The 24,110-nt window shown below is 48.8% G+C and overlaps 1 protein-coding gene across 15 annotated transcripts in view; it reads left to right on the top strand.

Annotated features, from left to right (window-relative positions):
- Positions 1–24,110, top strand: part of LOC124015058 (nuclear factor 1 X-type-like) — a 170,025-nt gene that overhangs the window by 105,940 nt on the left and 39,975 nt on the right. For all 15 annotated transcript variants that reach the window (XM_046329967.1, XM_046329964.1, XM_046329963.1 and 12 more), the window contains 2 exons: positions 22,433–22,495; positions 22,714–22,788. In XM_046329967.1, coding sequence (XP_046185923.1) covers positions 22,433–22,495; positions 22,714–22,788 — 138 coding nt within the window. The remainder of the gene's footprint in view (positions 1–22,432; positions 22,496–22,713; positions 22,789–24,110) is intronic.

Raw genomic sequence — 24,110 nt, 5'->3', positions numbered from 1 at the left:
CCCAGTAACTTAACCTCCTAACCCCCACCCAGTAACTTAACCTCCTAACCCCCACCCCAGTGACTTAAACTCCTAACCCCCACCCCAGTGACTTAACCTCCTAACCCCCACCCAGTAACTTAACCTAACCCCCACCTCCTAACCCCCACCCGACTTAAACTCCTAACCCCCACCCAGTGACTTAACCTCCTAACCCCCACCCCAGTGACTTAACCTCCTAACCCCCACCCCAGTGACCTAACCTCCTAACCCCCACCCAGTAACTTAACCCTTAACCCCCACCCAGTAACTTAACCTCCTAACCCCCACCCCAGTGACCCTAACCCTAACCCCACCCCAGTAACCTCCTAACCCCTAACCCCCACCCAGTAACCTAAACCTCCCACCCCAGTGACCTAACCTCCTATCCCCCACCCAGTAACTTAACTAACCCCGCCCAGTAATTTAACCTCCTAACCCCCACCCCAGTAAACTTACCCCCACCCCAGTGACCTAACCTCCTAACCCCCACCCTAACCCCACCCACCTAACTCCCACCCCAGTGACTTAACCTCCTAACCCCCACCCAGTAACTTAACCTCCTAACCCCCACCCAGTAACCTAACCTCCCAGTGACCCAACTCCCACCCCAGTGACCTAACCTCCTAACCCCCACCCCCACCCCCAGTAACTCCTAACCTCCTAACCCCCACCCCAGTGACCTAACCTCCTAACCCCCACCCCAGTGACCTAACCTCCTAACTCCCACCCCGTGACCTAACCTCCTAACCCCACCCCAGTAACCTCCTAACCCCACCCCAGTGACCTAACCCCACCCCAGTGATCTAACCTCCTAACCAGTGACCTAACCTCCTAACCCCCACCCAGTAACTTAACCTCTTAACCCCCACCCAGTAACTTAACCCACCTAACCCCCACCCCAGTGACCAAACTCCCACCCCAGTGACCTAAGCTCCTAACACCCACCCAGTAACTTAACCTCCTAACCCCCACCCAGTAACTTAACCTCCTAACCCCCACCCAGTAACCTAACCTTCTACCTCCCACCCCAGTGACCTAACCTCCTATCCCCCACCCAGTAACTTAACCTCCTAACCCCCACCCCAGTAATTTAACCTCCTAACCCCCACCCCAGTGACTTAAACTCCTTACCCCCACCCCAGTGACCTAACCTCCTAACCCCCACCCAGTAACTTAACCTCCTAACCCCCACCCCAGTGACCTAACTCCCACCCCAGTGACCTAACCTCCTAACCCCCACCCAGTAACTTAACCTCCTAACCCCCACCCAGTAACTTAACCTCCTAACCCCGTCCCAGTGACCCAACTCCCACCCCAGTGACCTAACCTCCTAACCCCCACCCAGTAACTTAACCTCCTAACCCCCACCCAGTAACTTAACCTCCTAACCTCCACCCCAGTGACCTAACCTCCACCCCAGTGACCTAACCCCCTCCTAACTCCCACCCCAGTGACCTAACCTCCTAACCCCCACCCCAGTGACCTAACCTCCTAACTCCCACCCCAGTGACCTAACCTCCTAACCCCCACCCCAGTGACCTAACCTCCTAACCCCCACCCCAGTGACCTAACCTCCTAACTCCCACCCCAGTGATCTAACCTCCTAACCCCCACCCCAGTGATCTAACCTCCTAACCCCCACCCCAGTGACCTAACCTCCTAACCCCCACCCCAGTGATCTAACCTCCTAACCCCCACCCCAGTGACCTAACCTCCTAACCCCCACCCAGTAACCTAACCTCCTAACCCCCACCCCAGTGATCTAACCTCCTAACCCCCACCCCAGTGACCTAACCTCCTAACCCCCACCCAGTAACCTAACCTTCTAACCCCCACCCCAGTGATCTAACCTCCTAACCCCCACCCCAGTGACCTAACCTCCTAACCCCCCCCCACCCAGTAACCTAACCTTCTACCTCCCACCCCAGTGATCTAACCTCCTAACCCCCACCCCAGTGACCTAACCTCCTAACCCCCACCCCAGTGATCTAACCTCCTAACCCCCACCCCAGTGACCTAACCTCCTAACCCCCACCCAGTAACTTAACCTCCTAACCCCCACCCAGTAACTTAACCTCCTAACCTCCACCCCAGTGACCTAACCTCCTAACTCCCACCCCAGTGACCTAACCTCCTAACCCCCCCACCCCAGTGACCTAACCCCACCCCAGTGACCTAAACCCCCACCCCTCCTAACCTCCCACCCCAGTGACCTAACCTCCTAACCCCCACCCCAGTGACCTAACCTCCTAACCCCCACCCCAGTGACCTAACCTCCTAACCCCCACCCCAGTGACCTAACCCCCAGTGAACCTCCTAACCCCCACCCCAGTGATCTAACCTCCTAACCCCCACCCCAGTGACCTAACCTCCTAACCCCCACCCAGTAACCTAACCTCCTAACCCCCACCCCAGTGATCTAACCTCCTAACCCCCACCCCAGTGACCTAACCTCCTAACCCCCAACCAGTAACCTAACCTAACCTAACCCCCCATCCCAGTGATCTAACCTCCTAACCCCCACCCCAGTGACCTAACCTCCTAACCCCCACCCAGTAACCTAACCTTCTACCTCCCACCCCAGTGATCTAACCTCCTAACCCCCACCCCAGTGACCTAACCTCCTAACCCCCACCCCAGTGATCTAACCTCCTAACCCCCACCCCAGTGACCTAACCTCCTAACCCCCACCCAGTAACCTAACCTCCTAACCCCCACCCCAGTGATCTAACCTCCTAACCCCCACCCCAGTGACCTAACCTCCTAACCCCCACCCCAGTGACCTAACCTCCTAACCCCCACCCCAGTGATCTAACCTCCTAACCCCCACCCCAGTGACCTAACCTCCTAACCCCCACCCCAGTGATCTAACCTCCTAACCCCCACCCCAGTGACCCTAAACTAACCCCCACCCCCTAACCCCCACCCCAGTGACCTAACCTCCTAACCCCCACCCAGTAACCTAACCTCCTACCTCCCACCCCAGTGATCTAACCTCCTAACCCCCACCCCAGTGATCTAACCTCCTAACCCCCACCCCAGTGATCTAACCTCCTAACCCCCACCCCAGTGATCTAACCTCCTAACCCCCACCCCAGTGATCTAACCTCCTAACCCCCACCCAGTAACCTAACCTTCTACCTCCCACCCCAGTGATCTAACCTCCTAACCCCCACCCCAGTGATCTAACCTCCTAACCCCCCTAACCCACCCCTGGTCATGTAAGCCTGATAGAAGTGGATATAACAGAGAAAAAACACCATCATTACATCACTAGGTAGATTAGTGGCTGATCTGAGCCCATCCCCTTTTATCTGACATCTCCCCATTGTAGAAGATATGTTTCATCTGCTTACCATCACCTGTATAAATTGCGTAAAGGATAGCAAATAAGGGTTTTATGTACTTAACCTACATGGAGCCGGTTCTTAAGTAGAGGCACCAAAAGCCCCTGCTTGTCCATATGGATCAAGTAAATCACCTAGTGTGGATAAACCAAAGGACAGATCTCATAATGTTCGGATGGTTCACTGCTAATTCATTGTGTGTGTGTGTGTGTGTGTGTGTGTGTGTGTGTGTGTGTGTGTGTGTGTGTGTGTGTGTGTGTGTGTGTGCGTGCGTGCGTGCGTGCGTGCGTGCGTGCGTGCGTGCGTGCGTGTGTGTGTGGATTAGCCAGTGTGAGCCAGGATATGCATGGGGTGATTTAGGTAAGGACTTAGAGGTGTATTAAAGAGGAGAGTAGGTGAACAGGACGGCTTTACGGTATTAGATGAGGCTGATACCGTTATATAAACAGAGAGATCAATATGTTGTAGAGGCTGAACAGTGTTATTCTGTCTCTAGTCCCTTATCTACAGCTTAGAGAGAGGGAGGGAGGGAGGCCATCATAGTCCTGGCTCCAATACTCTCTCATACTCGTACATGACCCCCTGTAATACACACTCAAGACAGTGTGTGTGGAATTTGAACTTGTTGACTTGTGTACACAGATGTAACGTTACACATACTAGTAGAAAACACCTCCAAATCCATGGAGAACCCACCGTTCTGTTGTGTAGGCCTCTGTTGTTGTCTGCCAAATGCCTGGGAGTTTCCTGGGTCCTGTGCCCAGGCTCAGTGCTCTTTTGTCAGGCATCAGCTGGGAGAGAGGGAGGGTGGCAGGCACGGAGTGGAGGGAGGGAGGCCCACCTGCTCGAGGAGGAAGACAGTTTGGAAAGAAGACAGTCGTCTGGACAACTTGGCTGACCTACATTGTTGCCATGGCGAACTGCGCACAGAGTCTAGACATTTACGTATGAGGATAATACTAGTGCTGAGCGGGAGACACACACACACACACACACACACACACACACACACACACACACACACACACACACACACACACACACACACACACACACACACACACACACACACACACACACACACACACACACACACACACACACACACACACACACACACACACACACTAGTCGGCTTGTTGTTGTGTGTTCTACACAAGAGAAACATTCCTCTCTAGGCACATTCAAGACTGCCATAGCGAGGGAAACAGGCATTCTGACAGGCAGTCAATGCACAATGATCTTGGCTGTCTCTGGGAAAACAGCAGTTTTAATGGTCTTAGTTAAAAAGAGGAGGATCCATTGCTACTTTTTTTATTTCTCAATTCCTAAACATGGAACTGTATCATTTGAAACCCAGAGTGTTTAGCAGCTGTATGGTTAATGCTCTGCCGTTCACCGTGGGTCCATAGGGGAGAGTGGGGTCAAATGTAGGGTAACTTGGGGTAAAACGCCACCTAACCTTCAAATCATTTTCTGGAGTGAATCTTTTATTAAATAGTGAGGAGACAGATGACATTAGTTGAGCAAGAGTAACCAAGCAACCAGGGAAAGTGTTTCTAGACACTATGCTGTGTCAGTTGGGCTACAGGTGATAAGGCGTATTGCTAATAGCATACCTGATAATATGGACTATGTGTAGGCTATATGCATGGTCCAATATGTTACAATAGTTATGTTATTGGGCTCATTTCTGGAGGTGGAAATGACATTTTAGATGGCATCAGGGTCATTTTATTTTCATTCATTTTAGAGTAGAATCTCCTTTTAAATAACGTCACTAGAACTGAGCTTGTCAGAGTCCTTCTACATAAACATCCCCCTGTGACCTTTCCCCCCACTGATACAAATTATTCTAGAGGAAACACTGACACAGACACACACACACACACACACACACACACACACACACACACACACACACACACACACACACACACACACACACACACACACACACACACACACACACACACACACACACACACACACACACACGCGGCTAGCCGGGGTCAGTCCCTGTGGGTCGGCAGACGTGCAGGGAGGCCAGATGGTGGTCAGAGTCTGACCCTTATCTACTTCCTTATTGGTTTATCTGTTTGTTTGTGTCCACAGGACTTGTTTGTTTGGTTGTTGCCATGCTGTTGGGGTTGGGGGTTAGCGGTCATGTGGGGGGGGGCGTGTGTTTTGTGTGAGAGAAAGAGCGAGTGTGTGTGTGCGTGTGTGTGTTGTCTGTTATACTCTGAATGAATGCTTAGGCTGCGCTTCTGGGTAAAAAAGATTTTCTACTGCTGTGATCACAGATCCTTCTGGAGGGGCTTTATTACTGATGATGATGTCAGTGTGTGTGTGTGTGTGTGTGTACATGTTTGCACACAGAGGTTAGGAAGAAGTCACTGGGATCACCGGGATTCTCAGAAGATAGCTGTGCTCTGCTCTGGGAAAGGACTTGGAGGGAGACACATCTATGTACAGTATACATGATGAACATCCTCTCTCTCTCTCTCTCTCTCTCTCTCTCTCTCTCCCCTCTCTCTCTCACTCCTCTCTCTCTCTCTCCCTCTCTCTCACACTCCCCCCTCTCTCTCACACTCCCCCTCTCTCTCTCACACTCTCCCTCTCTCTCTCACACTCCCTCTCTCTCTCACTCTCCCCCTCTCTCTCACTCTCTCCCTCTCTCTCACTCTCCCTCTCTCTCTCACACCCCCCTCTCTCACACTCTCTCTCTCTCTCTCTCTCTCTCTCTCTCTCTCTCTCACTCACTCACTCACTCACTCACTCACTCACTCACTCACTCACTCACTCACTCACTCACTCACTCACTCACTCACTCACTCACTCACTCACTCACTCACCACACACATGTAAACAGACAACATGTAAACACACATCCCCCCTCCCCTACAGTTTATGGTCGTCTTGGGTGAATCAGGATCCACTGATTGTGCTGTTAAGTATCCCCTCCATAAGCTGTCAACAGCCACAACAGCACCAGACCACACCGTGTTGTGTCATCCTGCTCTGCCTCATGCCCTCATCACCCTCCCTCTCTCAGCCCTGAGGGTGACCTCCTGGTTGCCCCCGGCGACCTCTATGTCTGATTGACCGTCGTGCTAGGCTCTGCCCGACTCCCTCATATGACCTCACCCTCTACCCAGAGTGCCCGCTGTCTGCTCTGATCAGACGCAGGGCACAATGAACAAAGGGGGACTTGACTTGACTGAGTGGAAAGAGTGTGTTTGTGTTCGTGGGTTTTTTGTCAGACCCCCCTCTTCTCATCAAAGGTCAGTGGGCAAAGTGTGTGTGTGTGTGTGTGTGTGTGTGTGTGTGTGTGTGTGTGTGTGTGTGTGTGTGTGTGTGTGTGTGTGTGTGTGTGTGTGTGTGTGTGTGTGTGTGTGTGTGTGTGTGTGTGTGTGTGTGTGTGTGTGTGTGTGTGTGTGTGTGTGTGTGTGTGGTTTATCAAGTCCTAATAGGACTGGTGTTGTAACTCCAAGGGCACAAGTTCATAGTCTCTGTCATTTCCCTGCCAACCTTTCCTTTCCTCTCCTCCCCTACTCTCCTGTCCTTTCCTCTGCTCCCCTACTCTCCCCTCCTTTCCTCTCCTCCCCTACTCTCCCCTCCTTTCCTCTCCTCCCCTACTCTTACCTCCTTTCCTCTCCTCCCCTAGTCTCCCCTCCTTTCCTCTCCTCCCCCACTCTCCCCTCCTTTCCTCTCCTCCCCTACTCTCACCTTTCCTCTCCTCCCTTACTCTCCCCTCCTTTCCTCTCCTCCCCTACTCTCCCCTCCTTTCCTCTCCTCCCCCACTCTCCCCTCCTTTCCTCTCCTCCCCTACTCTCACCTTTCCTCTCCTCCCTTACTCTCCCCTCCTTTCCTCTCCTCCCCTACTCTCCCCTCCTTTCCTCTCCTCCCCTACTCTCCCCTCCTTTCCTCTCCTCCCCTACTCTCCCCTCCTTTCCTCTCCTCCCCTACTCTCACCTCCTTTCCTCTCCTCCCATACTCTCCTGTCCTTTCCTCTCCTCCCCTACTCTCCCGTCCTTTCCTCTCCTCCCCTACTCTCCCCTCCTTTCCTCTCCTCCCATACTCTCCCCTCCTTTCCTCTCATCCCCTACTCTTACCTCCTTTCCTTTCCTCTCCTCCCCTACTCTCACCTTTCCTCTCCTCCCCTACTCTCACCTTTCCTCTCCTTCCCTACTCTTCCCTCCTTTCCTCTCCTCCCTTACTCTCCCCTCCTTTCCTCTCCTCACCTACTCTCCCCTCCTTTCCTCTCCTCGCCTACACTCTCCTCCTTTCCTCTCCTCCCTTACTCTCCCCTCTCCTCTCCTCGCCTACTCTCCTCTCCTTTCCTCTCATCCCCTACTCTCACCTAATTTCCTCTGCTCCCCTACTCTCCCCTCCTTTCCTCTCCTCTCCTACTCTCCCCTCCTTTCCTCTCCTCCCCTATTCTCACCTCCTTTCCTCTCCTCCCATACTCTCCTGTCCTGTCCTTTCCTCTCTTCCCATCCTTTCCTCTCCTCCCCTACGCTCCCTTCCTTTCCTCTCTTCTCCTACTCTCCCCTCCTTTCCTCCCCTACTCTCCCATCCTTTCCTCTCCTCCCTCTCTCTTTCTCTCTTTCTCCATGGCCTTTAATCCACACTCTGCTTAGCAACACACAAATATTCACTCTCATAATCAACAAACACAAACACCCTCTCATACACACACACAAACACCCTCTCACACACACAGAGGAGTATGTCATCCCTCCTGTCAGTTGTGTCAAACTTGACTCTTAACTCTGATTGGCCCATCCTCTCTGCTTCCACCACTCTGATTGGCTTATGGGTGCCCACACCCCTGTGTACTGTAGGCTACTTCCTACTCTGAGTTGGCTGGCACTGACTCTGGCACTGCCTTCTTCGTGTGTGTGTGTGTGTGTGTGTGTGTGTGTGTGTGTGTGTGTGTGTGTGTGTGTGTGTGTGTGTGTGTGTGTGTGTGTGTGTGTGTGTGTGTGTGTGTGTGTGTGTGTGTGTGTGTGTGTGTGTGTGTGTGTGTGTGTGTGTGTGTCCTCTTTGATCATGCTAGGTCTGCTGGAGTTCTCCTTATTCTATAGATTCACAGCCTGGATGTCCAGCTTCCCTCCCTCCCTCCCTCCCTCCCTCCCTCCCTCCCTCCCTCCCTCCCTCCCTCCCTCCCTCCCTCCCTCCCTCCCTCCCTCCCTCCCTCCCAGCAACCACTTCTTTCTCTCTTTCTTTCTGCCTTTCTTTCCTACTTTCCCGTCAAAGCTCTGGTCTTTCTTGGCAGTGCCAGTTGCCCCAGCCATACCCCGGCCCCTGTCTTTCTGTCTCTCTTCCCCTCCAGACTCCCTCCCTTCTCTTGGCACAGGGAAGAGTGGCAGCAGGGTTAAGACAAGTCACATGGCTGGTTCACCACTTCCCACAGAGCCACAGACTGTATCTATGTAGTCAGAGTCCAGACCGAGTTGCTATGTTGTTGTATGTCCGTGTCTACTAGGCCACACAGCTACAATATACACCAGATGCTACAGAGATCCTTCTCTCAGCCGTTCATTCAAAAATCGATAAAGGCCTATTTTGTCATTGTTAATATATTGGAGCCGGTGCTTGAATACGATAATGTGAAGTATTGCTCTGTAGAAGGTCTTGGCTGTAGGAATGTTTCATATCCCTGTTATCTCCATGGTGTTTTTGGGGGGTAGTTGGTATCCTTGTGCGTACGGTATCCCTTCATGCTTGCGTGTCTGAAGTCTGGAAGGAGTAGGATGTTTTCCTTTTCTTATCACTGTCCTTGGGCCAAGCAAACGCTCACTAACCCTACAGTATATTCTAACTTTGTTGTTGAAGCAAGGTGGTGGGAACGAAAAGGCAGTAGACAGACAAAAAGAATAAGATGGACAAATGAGAGACAGACAGACCTACAGACCAAGAGAAAATGAGACACAGAGAGCAAGAAAGAGAAAGAGATTTGATAGAGTGAGAGAGAAAGACAGACTGACAGACACAGAGCGAGAAACACACAGACAGAGAACGAGAGGTTTACCTTAATGCAGGCGGGCAGAGAGGCGGGCAGAGAGGCGGGCAGAGAGGCGGGCAGAGAGGCAGGCAGAGAGGCGGGCAGAGAGGCAGGCAGAGAGGCGGCCAGAGAGGCGGGCAGAGAGGCGGCCAGAGAGGCAGGCAGAGAGGCGGGCAGAGAGGCGGCCAGAGAGGCGGGCAGAGAGGCAGGCAGAGAGGCAGGCAGAGAGGCGGGCAGAGAGGCGGCCAGAGAGGCAGGCAGAGAGGCGGGCAGAGAGGCGGGCAGAGAGGCGGGCAGAGAGGCGGGCAGAGAGGCGGCCAGAGAGGCAGGCAGAGAGGCGGGCAGAGAGGCGGGCAGAGAGGCGGGCAGAGAGGCGGGCAGAGAGGCAGGCAGAGAGGCAGGCAGAGAGGCGGGCAGAGAGGCAGGCAGGAAGTCCAGTGTGTGTAACAGACCTCAGGCTTCAGCATAAAGAGCCAGTGTGTATCTGGACCAGCAGGAAGTGTGAATGTATCGGGATAAATCTCTCCCTTCCCTCTCTGGTTTCTACTCTACTGTTCTATACTTCACACACTCTCTGCTTCCTGCTTCCTGCTCTCTCTCTCTCTCTCTCTCTCTCTCTCTCTCTCTCTCTCTCTCTCTCTCTCTCTCTCTCTCTCTCTCTCTCTCTCTCTCTCTCTCGCTCTCTCTCTGCTTCCTGCTTCCTGCTCTCTCTCTCTCTCTCTCTCTCTCTCTCTCTCTCTCTCTCTCTCTCTCTCTCTCTCTCTCTCTCTCTCTCTCTCTCTCTCTCTCTCTCTCTCTCTCTCTCTCTCTCTCTCTCTCTCTCTCTCTCTCTCTCTCTCTCTCTCTCTCTCTCTCTCTCTCCCACACTCTCTCTCTCTCTCTCGCTCTTTCTCTCTCTCTCTCTGCTTCATACTCTCTCTCCCTCTCTCTGCTTCTTGCTCTCTCTCTCTCCCTCTCTCTCTCTCTCTGCTTCATACTCTCTCTCCCTCTCTCTGCTTCTTCTCTCTCTCTCTCTCTCTCTCTCTCTCTCTCTCTCTCTCTCTCTGCTTCTTGCTCTCTCTCTCTGCTTCTTGCTCTCTCTATTTTCTGTCCATTTCTCTCTGTGATCTTTTCTTTGCTTTGAAACTCATACAGCCACATGACATGTACAGCATTACAGATTATCTGTCGTCTGAATGTAAAAGAGTCTAGATTTATGGAGAGCAGGCTGAAAAGAGTGCACATACTATCTCACATGAAATAAGGCTGTTCTCTTGATATGTATCCCGCTACCCCAAAATACCTTAGTCTCCTTTTTCAATTTCCACATCATCTACATTCTTTCACTGTGTTCCCCTTTTTTAAAATCTATTTATCTATTGCTAACATGCCATTCTCCCTGTACGTCTAGAGTTAACTCTGAGTGTGTCAAGAGACTCTTGGCCAGCAGGCCTAGGCCATGTGTTTTATTTGCATTTACCCCGTATCTATTCCTGTGCCAACAAAACGCCACCCAGTGGCGATACACAGTAACAACACCCACTAATATTGTAGAAATCACCCCATAAAGGAGTTAGAGAGAGCCCTTTTCCGACTTTTGTAAAAACATATTTATTTGGGTTAAAAGTCTAAGCTGCTGGGTGGGGGTTGGTTCTAAGCTGACTTATGGAATTGTTTTAATAAGGTCATGCATTTAGCTATTTGATTTGGAATTTTAAGACCCTTTAGGTAGCTCCAAAAGAAAAGAAAATAATATTGAATTTGGCCTTTACTACTGTAGCCCACAGAAACTCATTGAATAACACATTCAGAAATGGCAAAAAAGACAGTAAACAAATCCATCATAATGAATAAGGTTTAGCGTGTCTGTCCTATATCTAGGAGATATAAGAAAGATCAGGAAATATATATTTACACATATTTAACCCCTTATTTTAGTTGGCGAAAAACTACCACCATACTTCCATTCATTTGTATGGGTTACCTTTAGACAATTGGGTCGTAAGCAAAATGGAGAAGCACATTGTGTTCGTGAGAGTGGCCCCTTTCTATAGAGTGGTCAAGTTAGTTTGTAGGCCAACCCGTTTGGATGCTACAGACGTTTTCGTGAGAAGAAGATTTTCAGGGATGTCTCCTGGTCTGACAAACAGCACTTTCCACCACAGATGCGGAAGGGCGACTGTCTGCTTGTTCTCATACTTTTGGTCTCGTCTCCTTTGCTCCTCTGTGCTGTGGGCACCTTCCCATTTACACCAGAGATCGGTGTATAATGACGAGATGTACGTCTCCTCCCTAACAATGGGAGTCGTTGTCCCCAAGGCGGGAAAGCAGGCGACAAACTTAGGTCCAAAATAAGCCCATAGAAATGCCGTCTTCGGCCTCATTCTGGACAGGTTTTAGTGAGAGTGAAACCTCTTGCTTCGCCTCTTCCTCTACGGTTTACACACAACCCCCCCGCCTCTCATGCCAACAAAGCTGAGAGATCACATCTTCCTCTCTAATGAGCGATTTCAACTCGCTATTTGCGTTTGAGGTTTGGTCCAACATTATTTGACTGTAATAGAGTAATTATATAAGGAATTGGCAACTAGTTCTCATTCTGAGAAGTGAGGTGGGCCGCTTGATTTCAGTTGTTGAAAAAGTGGACAGGTTAACATGCTGTTCAAACAGTTGGAGACAGACAGAAGGGTGTGTCCATAGTGATTCAACTGTTCTACCTTGTTAGCTAGTTTCCTGGGCTGGAGAGAGTGTTGCCTGCTACAACAAGTCCGGCATCATGAGTGAATGTGAACATTATGCAGGGCATTTTCATAGACTTGAAATCCAGATCACTGATTATTGCAACAACAAAAAAGCAGGTTAAACTATTTAGATAAAATAATACAATTATTAGTGATATGGTAGGCTTATATTTAGCCTAGATCCAAGTCTCTCTCACACGTCTCCAGTGTGTGTCTCTGTATATGTAGGGTTCTGACTGAGCCCTAGGGATCCTATAACAGGCCTGTCAGCATCTCTCCCAGCCACTGAATTAGACAATCTATTTCCATATTAATTATGAATCAGTGTGTATCTGTTGGGGCTGTGACCAACAGGCCAGCTTGCATAGTAATGATCACCCAATGTGGGGGACCGATCGTGTGTCAAAGAGAAGGTTTGGTGATATCTTTTATATATATTTATTTTTAACCTTTATTTAACCAGGCAAGTCAGTTAAGAACACATTCTTATTTACAATGACGGCCTAGGAACAGTGGGCAGAACGACAGATGTTTACCTTGTCAGCTCGGGGATTCGATCTAGCAACCTTTCGGTTACTGGTCCAACGCTCTAACCACTAGGCTCCTTGCCGCTCTTTATATCATAACACTAATTGGTCCATAAACAATAAAACATCTTTCTGTATGTCTATAGGGCAGGTATGACTTAAACACATTGTATTACAGAGCAGTGGTAAGCTGCATTGATACAACAGAGAGAGAGAGAGAGAGAGAGAGAGAGAGAGAGAGAGAGAGAGAGAGAGAGAGAGAGAGAGAGAGAGAGAAAGAGAGAGATGAAGGTGTAGTGGTATTATTAGGATAAGAGGATGAATGGAGAGAGAAAGCAGAGCCAAGGTGGCGGGGGGGCTGTGTTGTGTATGGGCATACAGCCAGCTAGCCCTCTCCCCCTTCCCTGCCTCCCTTACCTACTCTACCAATCCCCTGGCCTGTCTATCTAGCCCTACTCTATACTCCCTCCATTCTTCCCTCTCTCCTCCCTCATCCATGCCCTGCCTGTCTATCTGTCCTCCAGACCAAAGCCCTCGAACATCCCTCCCTCCCTCCCTCTCTCCCTCCTCCTTTTCCCTTCCTCCACTGTCTATTTGTCCTCTAGTCAGGGCTCTAGGCCCCAGCCCTGGAGTCCTTCTCTCCATCCCCCTCTCCCTCTCTCCTTCAACCCTACCTTCTCTCCATCAATCCCTCTATCTCTCCATCCCCCTCTCCCTCTCTCCTTCTCCCCTACCTTCTCCATCAATCCCTCTATCTCTCCATCCCCCTCTCCCTCTCTCCTCTCTCCTACTTTACCCTCCCTTCCCCAATCCACCCATCCCCTGCCTATCCTCCAGGCCCCAGCCCTGCAGAGCCCCCCTCCCTCCTTCCGCTCTCTCTCTCTCCGGGGTCCCCTTGGTGCGGCACGGCGGTGTTGGCAGAGCGTGGGCGCAGGCGGCACACAGACGGGCGCACAGATGGGCAGCAAGCTGCGCGGGGCGGCGAGGCACACCTGCTCTCTCTACTCAGAACCCACTGCTGCCACTACGCTCCACACACACGTGGGCTTCTGCCTGGTTTGACTGGCACGGTGCATTGTGGAAACGCACATGCACACAAATGGAGAAACGCACACCGACGCACTCATAGGCAAACACACACACACATTTAGGATCATTTCTCTTGTATCTTGGGTCAGAGGCTTTTAACTCAAACAGGAGTAGTGCTACAGGGCTTATTGACCTGCTACTATAGTCATACTGCCAAGACCCCATCAAAGCAGGGGTGTCCTTACAGACTGCATAACAAAAAAAATCCACTTATATGAAAATAAATGACAAATAAATCAAATATAAATAAATAATAAAAGAGAAAAAAACTGGAAAAAAATAAAATAAACCAGCTAAAAAAATAAACCCAGGAAAATATAAATACTAAAATAATGTCCAATAAAATAGCTGAGTGAACATCTGTGTGGGATAGCCGAGGGGATTAGGGGGGTTGGAACATTTTAAGCGCATTAAGGATTTAAAAAAAGGTCAGAATGTTTAGCAACATACCCATAAACCTCTTAAGTGAAACCCAATTGGGAGGCTTGGGTAGAGTGTTATCCTGTGTTTTTGGGGAAGAAGCGGATGGAGGAAGAAGGGATGGATGGGGGAGGACTGAGGGAGGGACTGAGGGACGGGGAGAGTTGACATGGAGGCAGTACTGCGTTATCCTGTGTTTTGGGGAAGAGTGAGGGATGAAGGACGTAAAGGGAGGGAGAGTTGGCATTTGTGAGGGGAATCTCTGTGAATGCGCACTGACATACACACACACACACACACACTGGTAAGATGTACAGATGGCCATGCACTTGATGGTGCTCACATGTTGGAACAGAGGAGCGGCTTTACATTACAAGCAGTAAAATAGCACAGGTGTGTGTACACACTCATTCACAAGGACACTTCTCTGCCGTGCCCTATAAAACATCTGGCCAGTTCTTGGTTTTGACTCCACTTTCCCCTCTCCATCTAATTTATAGACTTAAGTGTGTGTGTGCGTCAGTGTGTGTGTGTGCATCAGTGTGTGTTTGTTGTGAGCGCTTAGTGTTTTATCTGGGCTGTTTGGGCTTTTTTCTGCCCCTCAGTTAGCCGTCTGTTAGTCCGGCCGGGCTTCTCAGTGTGACATGGTCAGTCTGACCTTTGTGACCCCAGAGGACAGCTGGTTACCACCACCGGTCAGAGATCAATGGGGATTAACACAAACGTACACACTGAAACACACTCAAAGGTCAACAATCAACTAGATTTAATAATATAATATATAATAATATATGCTATTTAGCAGACGCTTTTATCCAAAGCGACTTACAGTCATGTGTGCATACATTCTACGTATGGGTGGTCCCGGGGATCGAACCCACTACCCTGGCGTTACAAGCGCCATGCTCTACGCCATGCTCTACGCCATGCTCTACCAACTGAGCTACAGAAGGATTTAACACCGGGGGACTGAAAGTGGAGAGATATCTGAGACATATTAATAAAATCCTTGACTATGTACAGACTCAGTGAGCATAGCCTTGCTATTGGGAAAGGCCGCCGTAGTCAGACCTGGCTCTCAAGAGAAGACAGGCTATGTGCACACTGCCCACAAAATGAGGTGGAAACTGAGCTGCACTTCCTAACATCCTGCCAAATGTATGACCATATTAGAGACACATATTTCCCTCAGATCACACACACCCACAAAGAATTTGTAAAAAAAAATCAAACATTGATAAACTCCCATATCTGTTAGGCAAAATACCACAATGTGCATCACAGCAGCAAGATGTGTGTTCCGTTTTCATCTGTTTATTTATTTCCCTTTTATACCTTGTATTCCCTTTTAACTACTTGTACATTGTTACAACACAACACTGTACATACTGTACACAACACTGTACATACTGTACACAACACTGTACATACTATACACAACACTGTACATACCGTACACAACACTGTACATACTGTACACAACACTGTACATACCGTACACAACACTGTACATACCGTACACAGCACTGTACATACCGTACACAACACTGTACATACCTTACACAGCACTGTACATACTGTACACAGCACTGTACATACTGTACACAGCACTGTACATACTGTACACAACACTGTACATACTGTACACAACACTGTACATATTTCCCTTTTATTTATTGTCTATTCCATTTTCTTTGGCAATGTAAACATATGTTGCCCATGCCAATAATGCCTTTGAATTTATACTTTAACCACAAAGGAGGAGAGGGAGAGGGGAAAGAAGGAGGAGAGTTGTATGAAAGTGAAGGTTAGGGAAGAGAGGAGGGGAGGGGACAGAGGTTAGGGAAGAGAGGAGGGGACAGAGGATAGGGAAGAGAGGAGGGGACAGAGGTTAGGGAGGAGACGAGAGTGCAGAGGGAGGGCAGAATGGAGAGACTGATGAGAGAAGGAGCAGAGGAGTGGAGAGAGAGGAACCACAGAGGGAGGAGAGGAGGGGGAGAGAGGAACCACAGAGGGAGGAGAGGAGGGGGAGAGAGGAACCATAGAGGGAAGACATAGTGGGGGGTATGTTAAGGCCATGAAGGCTTACTGTATAATGGTTGTGGTGGGGCTGTGGGATTTCACAGGGGCTGTGGTGGGAATAATATTGGGATAAGGGGCGGGCTGTGGGGATGGCTGCTGATGTGTGTGTCATGGGGCTTCGATGGGGGAATTGGGAGGGAGGAGATATACAAGACTGTCGGTGTCTAAAGCCATGGGACTGTCAGGGTTTGTGGGGACTGGTGGGAATATGGGACAGGGATTGTTTGGGACTAGGGACGCCTGCTTTACATCAAGCTTCATGAAACTCCATTGGGGGAATTTGGGGAGGAGCCGTACAGGATTGTGATTGTGTAAATGGACTATTGGGGATTTGGAGAAACTGGAGGAATTTATTCCTATAGCTGTGGGCGGCTGTGTATGTAGTCAGGTCCAAAATGATTGGCACCCTTGATAAAGATGAGCAGAAAATACTGTTTTTAAATAAATAAAACAAACAAAATTAAATCTGCATTAACTCTCTACCTCTTCCAATTAATCTCAGTTTAAGGAACTGTAATGGCTTTCCATGGCTTCCTGTTTCACTGGGGTATAAATATGATGTAACACTCATGTAAAAGCCCTTTGTCATCCACCACCATGGGAAAAGGCAAAGAACACACAAACGAAAAGAGACAGATGGTTGTTGACCTTAATAAAACAGGCAATGGGTACCAAAGCATTGCTGAAAAACCCCCAGAAAAATACCACTTACCACTATTAGTGCAACAATGAAGAAGTTCAAAACCACTGGAACAGTGGTAGAGGATGCATGTGTATCTTGTCCCCAAGCACAGTGAGGAAGATGGTTCTGGAGGAAAAGAAAAGTCCAAAGGCCACAGTTGGAGAACTCCAGAAATTGGCCCCAACTTCTGGTCACCAAATCTACAATTAGATGCCGCCTCCATGTCAAAATAAAAATGATATTGTATTTGTCACACGCACAGTCTTATGACTTGGGGTAAGAAGCTGTCTGGGAACCTGTTGGTCCAGCGTGAACAGTCTTATGACTTGGGGTAAGAAGCTGTCTGGGAACCTGTTGGTCCAGCGTGAACAGTCTTATGACTTGGGGAAAGAAGCTGTCTGGGAACCTGTTGGTCCAGCGTGAACAGTCTTATGACTTGGGGGAAGAAGCTGTCTGGGAACCTGTTGGTCCTGCGTGAACAGTCTTATGACTTGGGGGAAGAAGCTGTCTGGGAACCTGTTGGTCCAGCGTGAACAGTCTTATGACTTGGGGGAAGACTTGGGAACCTGGGAAGCGTGAACAGTCTTATGACTTCTGGGAACCTGTTGGTCCAGCGTGAACAGTCTTATGACTTGGGGAAGAAGCTGTCTGGGAACCTGTTGGTCCAGCGTGAACAGTCTTATGACTTGGGGAAGAAGCTGTCTGGGAACCTGTTGGTCCAGCGTGACCATTCTTATGTCTGTCTGGGAACCTGTTGGTCCAGCGAGAACAGTCTTATGGGGGAAGAAGCTGTCTGGGAACCTGTTGGTCCAGCGTGACCATTCTTATGACTTGGGGGAAGAAGCTGTCTGGGAACCTATTGGTCCAGCGTGAACAATCTTATGACTTGGGGGAAGAAGCTGTCTGGGAACCTGTTGGTCCAGCGTGAACAGTCTTATGACTTGGGGGAAGACTTGTTGGTCCAGCGTGAACAGTCTTATGGCTTGGGGGAAGAAGCTGTCTGGGAACCTGTTGGTCCAGCGTGACCATTCTTATGACTTGGGGGAAGAAGCTGTCTGGGAACCTGTTGGTCCAGCTTGAACAGTCTTATGACTTGGGGGAAGAAGCTGTCTGGGAACCTGTTGGTCCTGACACTGCCTGATATAGAGGCCCTGGATGACAGGGAGCTCTGCCCCAGTGATGTACTGGGCTGTCCTCACCACCCTCTGTAGTGCTTTGCGGTCGAGGGCGGTGCATTTGCCATACCAAGCGGTGATGCAGCCATTCAAGATTCTCTCAATGGTGCAGCTGTATAACTTTTTGAGGAACCAAGGTCCCATGCAAAATCTTTTGTGTGGGAAGAGGCTCTGCCGTGCCCTCTTCACAACTGTGCGGGTGTATGTGGACCATTTTAAGTCCTTAGTGATGTGGATGCCAAGGAACTTGCAGCTCTCGGCCCGCTCCACAACAGCCCTGTCAATGTGGATGGTGCTCTCCCCTCTTTCTCCTATAGTCCACAATCAGCTCCTTGGTCTTACTGAAGTTAAGGGAGAGGTTATTGTCCTGGCACCACACTGCTAAGTCTCTGACCTCCTCCCTGTAGGCTGTTTCATCGCTGTCTGTGATCAGGCCTACCTCCATCGTCACCACGCAGTTCACCACGCAGTCTTGGGTGAACAGGGAGTACAGGACAGGACTAAGCACACACCCCTGAGGGGCCCCTGTGTTGAGGGTCAGCATGGCATACTCTCACCACCTGGGGCTGGCCCATCAGGAAGTCCAGGATCCAGTTGCAGAGGGAGGGGTTCAGTCCCAGGGTCCCTAGCTTGGTGATGAGCTTGGAGGGGACAATGGTGTTGAACGCTGAGCCGGAGTCTGTGGACAGCATTCTCCCATAGTTATTTCCCCCCTTGTCCATGTGGGAGAGGCCAGTGTGAAGTTCAACTGCATCTGTGGATCTGTTGGGGCAGTATGCCAACTGGAGTGGGTCTAGGGTGTCTGGGATGATGGTGTTGATGTGTGTCATGACCAGCCTTTCAAAGCACTTCATAATTACAGATGTGCTACAGGGTGATAGTCATGTAGGCAGGTTACCTTGGAGAACAGACTTGGACAAGGAGAGATAAAAGTGCGCAGACAACGGATATCAAGGATCTGGAAAGATTCCGTCTGAATGGAGGAATGGTCTAAGATCCCAATGTGCTATCCAATCTCATAAATTGACAGCTGTATTGACAGCTGGAGTGACAATAACTTTGACACCTATCTTTTTGTGATTTTGTTTTTGTATTACTTGTTAAACAAAATGTCTTTCTCTGAGCAAATGTATTAGTAAAAAAATTGCATACAAAATAGCTCATAATTATTTATTTTATACATATTCTTTTGCTCGTCTTTATCAAGGGTGCCAATCATTTTGGACCTTGGAGGTGTTATGCGCCAGGCTGTGGTGTTTCGGGGGGTAGGAGTAAAGAATGTTAGGCGAGCTGCAGGGGCATGATTTGGGTTTCTGGGGAGGGCTTGGGGGGCTGTGGAGTACAGATAAGAGGTCTGGATGTGTGTCTAGGATGCTGGGGGGAGGATGGGGGAGAGACAGAGACACACACGCACACTGTGGGGGAGGCCGGGGGGGCTGGCTGCCTCAGTGCCTGCAGCTGGCGTCGGGGTGATAACCAGCAGGCAGTTCCTTCTCTGTAGTGACATAGAGGTTCACATAAGTGGTACTGAATCAGAGTTCACCAGCAGTTATAGAAGGGCTAGGCTAGCCAGGGCTAAATCTACCAGAGACGTACAATCAGCTGTGCTGTGACGGTCAGTGTGACCACTTCACCAGAGTGGGGTTCGAGAGTGTTGTTCTAGAGCACTGAGGGTGCTGTTAAATGGGGGTTGTCTGTGGGCCTGTAGTGTTGACTGTCCTGATATCTCTTATCATCTCTGATAGGAACAGAAGCTCTCTCTGTCATGCATGCTTCTTCAATCACACCTGTATCTGGGCCACGGAGCAGGTCCAAGTGGTGCTAACCACTAGCCTACAAATCACTCACATCAAAGTACTTGGGGATTGACTGAGGAGAATCTGTGAATCAATTTGTATCATTCCAGAAATCCTGATTGTGTTGAAGGTTCTGTTTACTGTGTTTATTCAGTTAAACCTCTTTAACACCAACTGCTTTCAATTGGATTGTAGCTCTGACACACACACACACACACACACACACACACACACACACACACACACACACACACACACACACACACACACACACACACACACACACACACACACACACACACACACACACACACACACACACACACACACACACACACACACACACACACACACACACACACAATGCTCTGTACGTACTGTGTTGGAGAGTCAGTGCTTCTTATTATAGATTCAAGAGGCGAAACACAACAGGAAGAAAGTTCAGTGGACGCTGTTTTCTTAACAGTTTTCGTTGGCCAACGTATATGTTTACTTTGAGTGTGTGTGTGTGTGTGTGTGTGTGTGTGTGTGTGTGTGTGTGTGTGTGTGTGTGTGTGTGTGTGTGTGTGTGTGTGTGTGTGTGTGTGTGTGTGTGTGTGTGTGTGTGAGGGGCGTCAGCTAGCTGGAATGCTTCGCTACCGCCAATGCTAAAATGGCTGCCAAGCCATAAGATGGCTGCCAGGAGCAGCGAGCGAGAAAAGATAAGAGAGGGAGAGTCTGCAGAAGGGAGGAAAAGGGAGCTTTCTATTCCTCTCTTTCTGTTTCTCTCCCTCTCTCGCCTTCTCTCTCTCTCTGTCCCAAACCTCTTCTCCTCTCCTTTTCTTTCCTTCCTGTTCTCTTTCTCTCCCCCTATCGCTCTGTCTCTCTACTTCGCTCTTTCTTTTGCCCTCTCTTGCTCTCTCTCTCCCTCTGTTCCTCACTTTCTCTGCACCTCTCTCTCCCTCTCCTCTCTCAGCATTAGCAAGCAGTGAGACAGGTCTGTTTTTTGTTTCTACTAGCTAATCTTATGGCTTAGTGTGGCGAGGCTGTGCTGTGTGCGTGTGATTGTGTGCGTGCGGGTGGTGTGTATGCGTGCTTGGTGTGTGTTTGTGCATCTTTATGTATGTGTCTATGCGTGTTGGCATCAGTCCTCCCCTGCTCTGTTATCACCTACATGCGACAGATAAACACCTCCGTTAGTTAGGCCTGGCTGTGGCCCTGCAGATGTCATGCCCACGCCACTGCTACTGTACACGCATACACACGCACTCCGTCATTCAGAAACATACACTCATGCTTGGTTCGTGCCCTGAATACTGATTGGCTGACAGCCGTGGTATATCAGACTATATACTGTACCATGGGTATGACAAAACATTTCTTTTTACTGTTCTAATTATGTTGGTAGCCAGTTTCTAATAGCAATAAGGAACCTTGTTTTTTTTATTGGTATATGGCCAATATACCATGGCTAAGGGCTGTATCCAGGCACTCTGCAGTGTGCAGAAGAACACCCCCTCGGGCCTTATTGCTTAATTATACATAGACTACATTCTGTGCATGGACATAGACCACAAAACACACACACATGCCAGATAGCACACAGTGCATAAACAAAGAAACACACAGCAATCACCAATAGTACTTTCTCTGTGTCAGCCTTGGTTCTCCACTTTGTTCTAATGGATCAGTTATCCTGTAATGACATGCTGGAGGTTAGGGAGTCTTTACTGGAAGACTTCCCCTGTAACACCCTCTCCCTTGTGGCTGTAATCTCTACTCTAGTCCCTGGCTTCTGCGGCCTACCAATGCCAAGAGCAGTAATAAGTGTGTGACAGCTGTGTGCTTGTGTGTGTGTGTGTGTGTGTGTGTGTGTGTGTGTTTGTGTGTGTGTGTGTGTGTGTGTGTGTGTGTGTGTGTGTGTGTGTGTGTGTGTGTGTGTGTGTTTGTGCCACTGCTGCCTCTGTCAATATCTAAAGGCCACTGAGTTTCCGTCACCTTTACCACACTTAGCCTTAAATCCCCTCCCTGGTCAGCCCTGTGTGTGTGTGTGTGTGTGTGCGCGCACCATCTACCAGCGCAATCATATCCCTCTTCTTAATCTCACTTAATACCTCCTTGCTGGCAGGGTTTTAGGCTGCATAAACAGAACACCTTAAACACACACACACACACACACACACACACACACACACACACACACACACACACACACACACACACACACACACACACACACACACACACACACACACACACACACACACACACACACACACACACACAGTAAATCTGAACACCTTGAGACAGGAGTTGTGTGTGGGGGGGGGTGGGGGGGTTAGGAACATTGGGAACATTCTGTGACATTGATATATACAAATAAACACTGTATACAGACACCCTCCTTGACCCTTAGTGAAGCAATCTCCCTACTCTTCTCAAATGTCCCATCTGTCAGTATAGAGTCTATGACTGAAGTTCAGAGGGGTTCCAACACCTTCTCCCTTCCTCTTTCCTCACATACAGCAGGATACTTTGTATCCACCACAGCCAAGCTAAATCCCTCTCTTCTCTTCTCTTCTAGAATCTGGACAATCAGACAGCTCCAGCCAACAAGGAGACACAGACATCAAGCCACCGCCCAATGGTAAGAGAACACTCACACACATACGCACACACACACACACACACACACACACACACACACACACACACACACACACACACACACACACACACACACACACACACACACACACACACACACACACACACACACACACACACACACACACACACACACACACACACACACACACACACACACACACACTCATCCTAACACTTCCTCTCTCTCCTCTGCAGGGCACCTGAGTTTCCAGGACTGCTTCGTCACCTCAGGAGTGTGGAACGTGGCTGAGCTCGTCAGGGTGTCACAGAGTGAGTATCTACCCCTCTCTTATCCTTTCTATCTATAGCTCAATCTATCTCTATCTATAGCTCAATCTATCTATCTATAGCTCAATCTATCTATCTATAGCTCTATCTATCTCTATCTATAGCTCTCTCTCTCTCTATCTATAGCTCTATCTATCTCTATCTATAGCTCTATCTATCTCCTTCTATAGCTCTATCTATAGCTCTCTCTCTCTATCTATGGCGCTATCTATCTCTATCTATAGCTCAATCTATCTCAATCTATAGCTCTAGCTCTATCTATAGCTCTCTCTCTTCTCTATCTATAGCTCTATCTATAGCTCTCTCTCTATCTATAGCTCTATCTCTCTCTATCTATAGCTCAACCTATCTCTATCTATAGCTCTCTCTCTCACTATCTATAGCTATATCTATCTATATCTATAGCTCTATCTATCTATAGCTCTATCTATCGCTATCTATAGCTCTCTCTATCTATAGCTCTCTCTCTCTATCTATAGCTATCTATCTATCTATCTATAGCTCAATCTAGCTCTATCTATAGCTCTATCTATCTCTATCTATCTCTATCTATAGGTCTATCTATCTCTATATATAGTTCTCTCTCTCTCTATCTCTAGCTCTATCTATTTCTATCTATAGCTCTATTTCTCTCTATCTATAGCTCCATCTATAGCTCTATCTATCTCTAGCTCTATCTATCTCTATCTATAGCTCTCTCTCTATCTATAGCTCTATCTATCTCTATCTATAGCTCTATCTATAGCTCTATCTATCTCTATCTATAGCTCTATCTATCTCTATCTATAGCTCTCTCTCTATCTATAGCTCTCTATCTTTATCTATAGCTATATCTCTCTCTATCTATAACTCTATCTATCTCTATCTATAGCTCTATCTATCTCTATCTATAGCTCAATCTATCTATATCTATAACTACCTCTCTCTATCTATAGCTCTCTCTATCTATAGCTCTCTCTATATATAACTCTACCTCTCTCTATCTATAGTTCTCTCTATCTATAACTCTACCTCTCTCTATCTATAGCTCTCTCTATCTATAACTCTACCTCTCTCTATCTATAGCTCTCTCTATATATAACTCTACCTCTCTCTATCTATAGCTCTCTATATATATAACTCTACCTCTCTCTATCTATAGCTCTCTCTATATATAACTCTACCTCTCTCTATCTATAGCTCTCTCTATCTATAACTCTACCTCTCTCTATCTATAGCTCTCTCTATCTATAACTCTACCTCTCTCTATCTATAGCTCTCTCTATATATAACTCTACCTCTCTCTATCTATAGCTCTCTCTATA

This window comes from Oncorhynchus gorbuscha, linkage group LG26 (assembly GCF_021184085.1).
Source record: "Oncorhynchus gorbuscha isolate QuinsamMale2020 ecotype Even-year linkage group LG26, OgorEven_v1.0, whole genome shotgun sequence".
NCBI lineage: Eukaryota > Metazoa > Chordata > Actinopteri > Salmoniformes > Salmonidae > Oncorhynchus > Oncorhynchus gorbuscha.
Note: the sequence above shows the minus strand (reverse complement) of the source record. Positions and strands in the feature narration are given on the sequence as shown.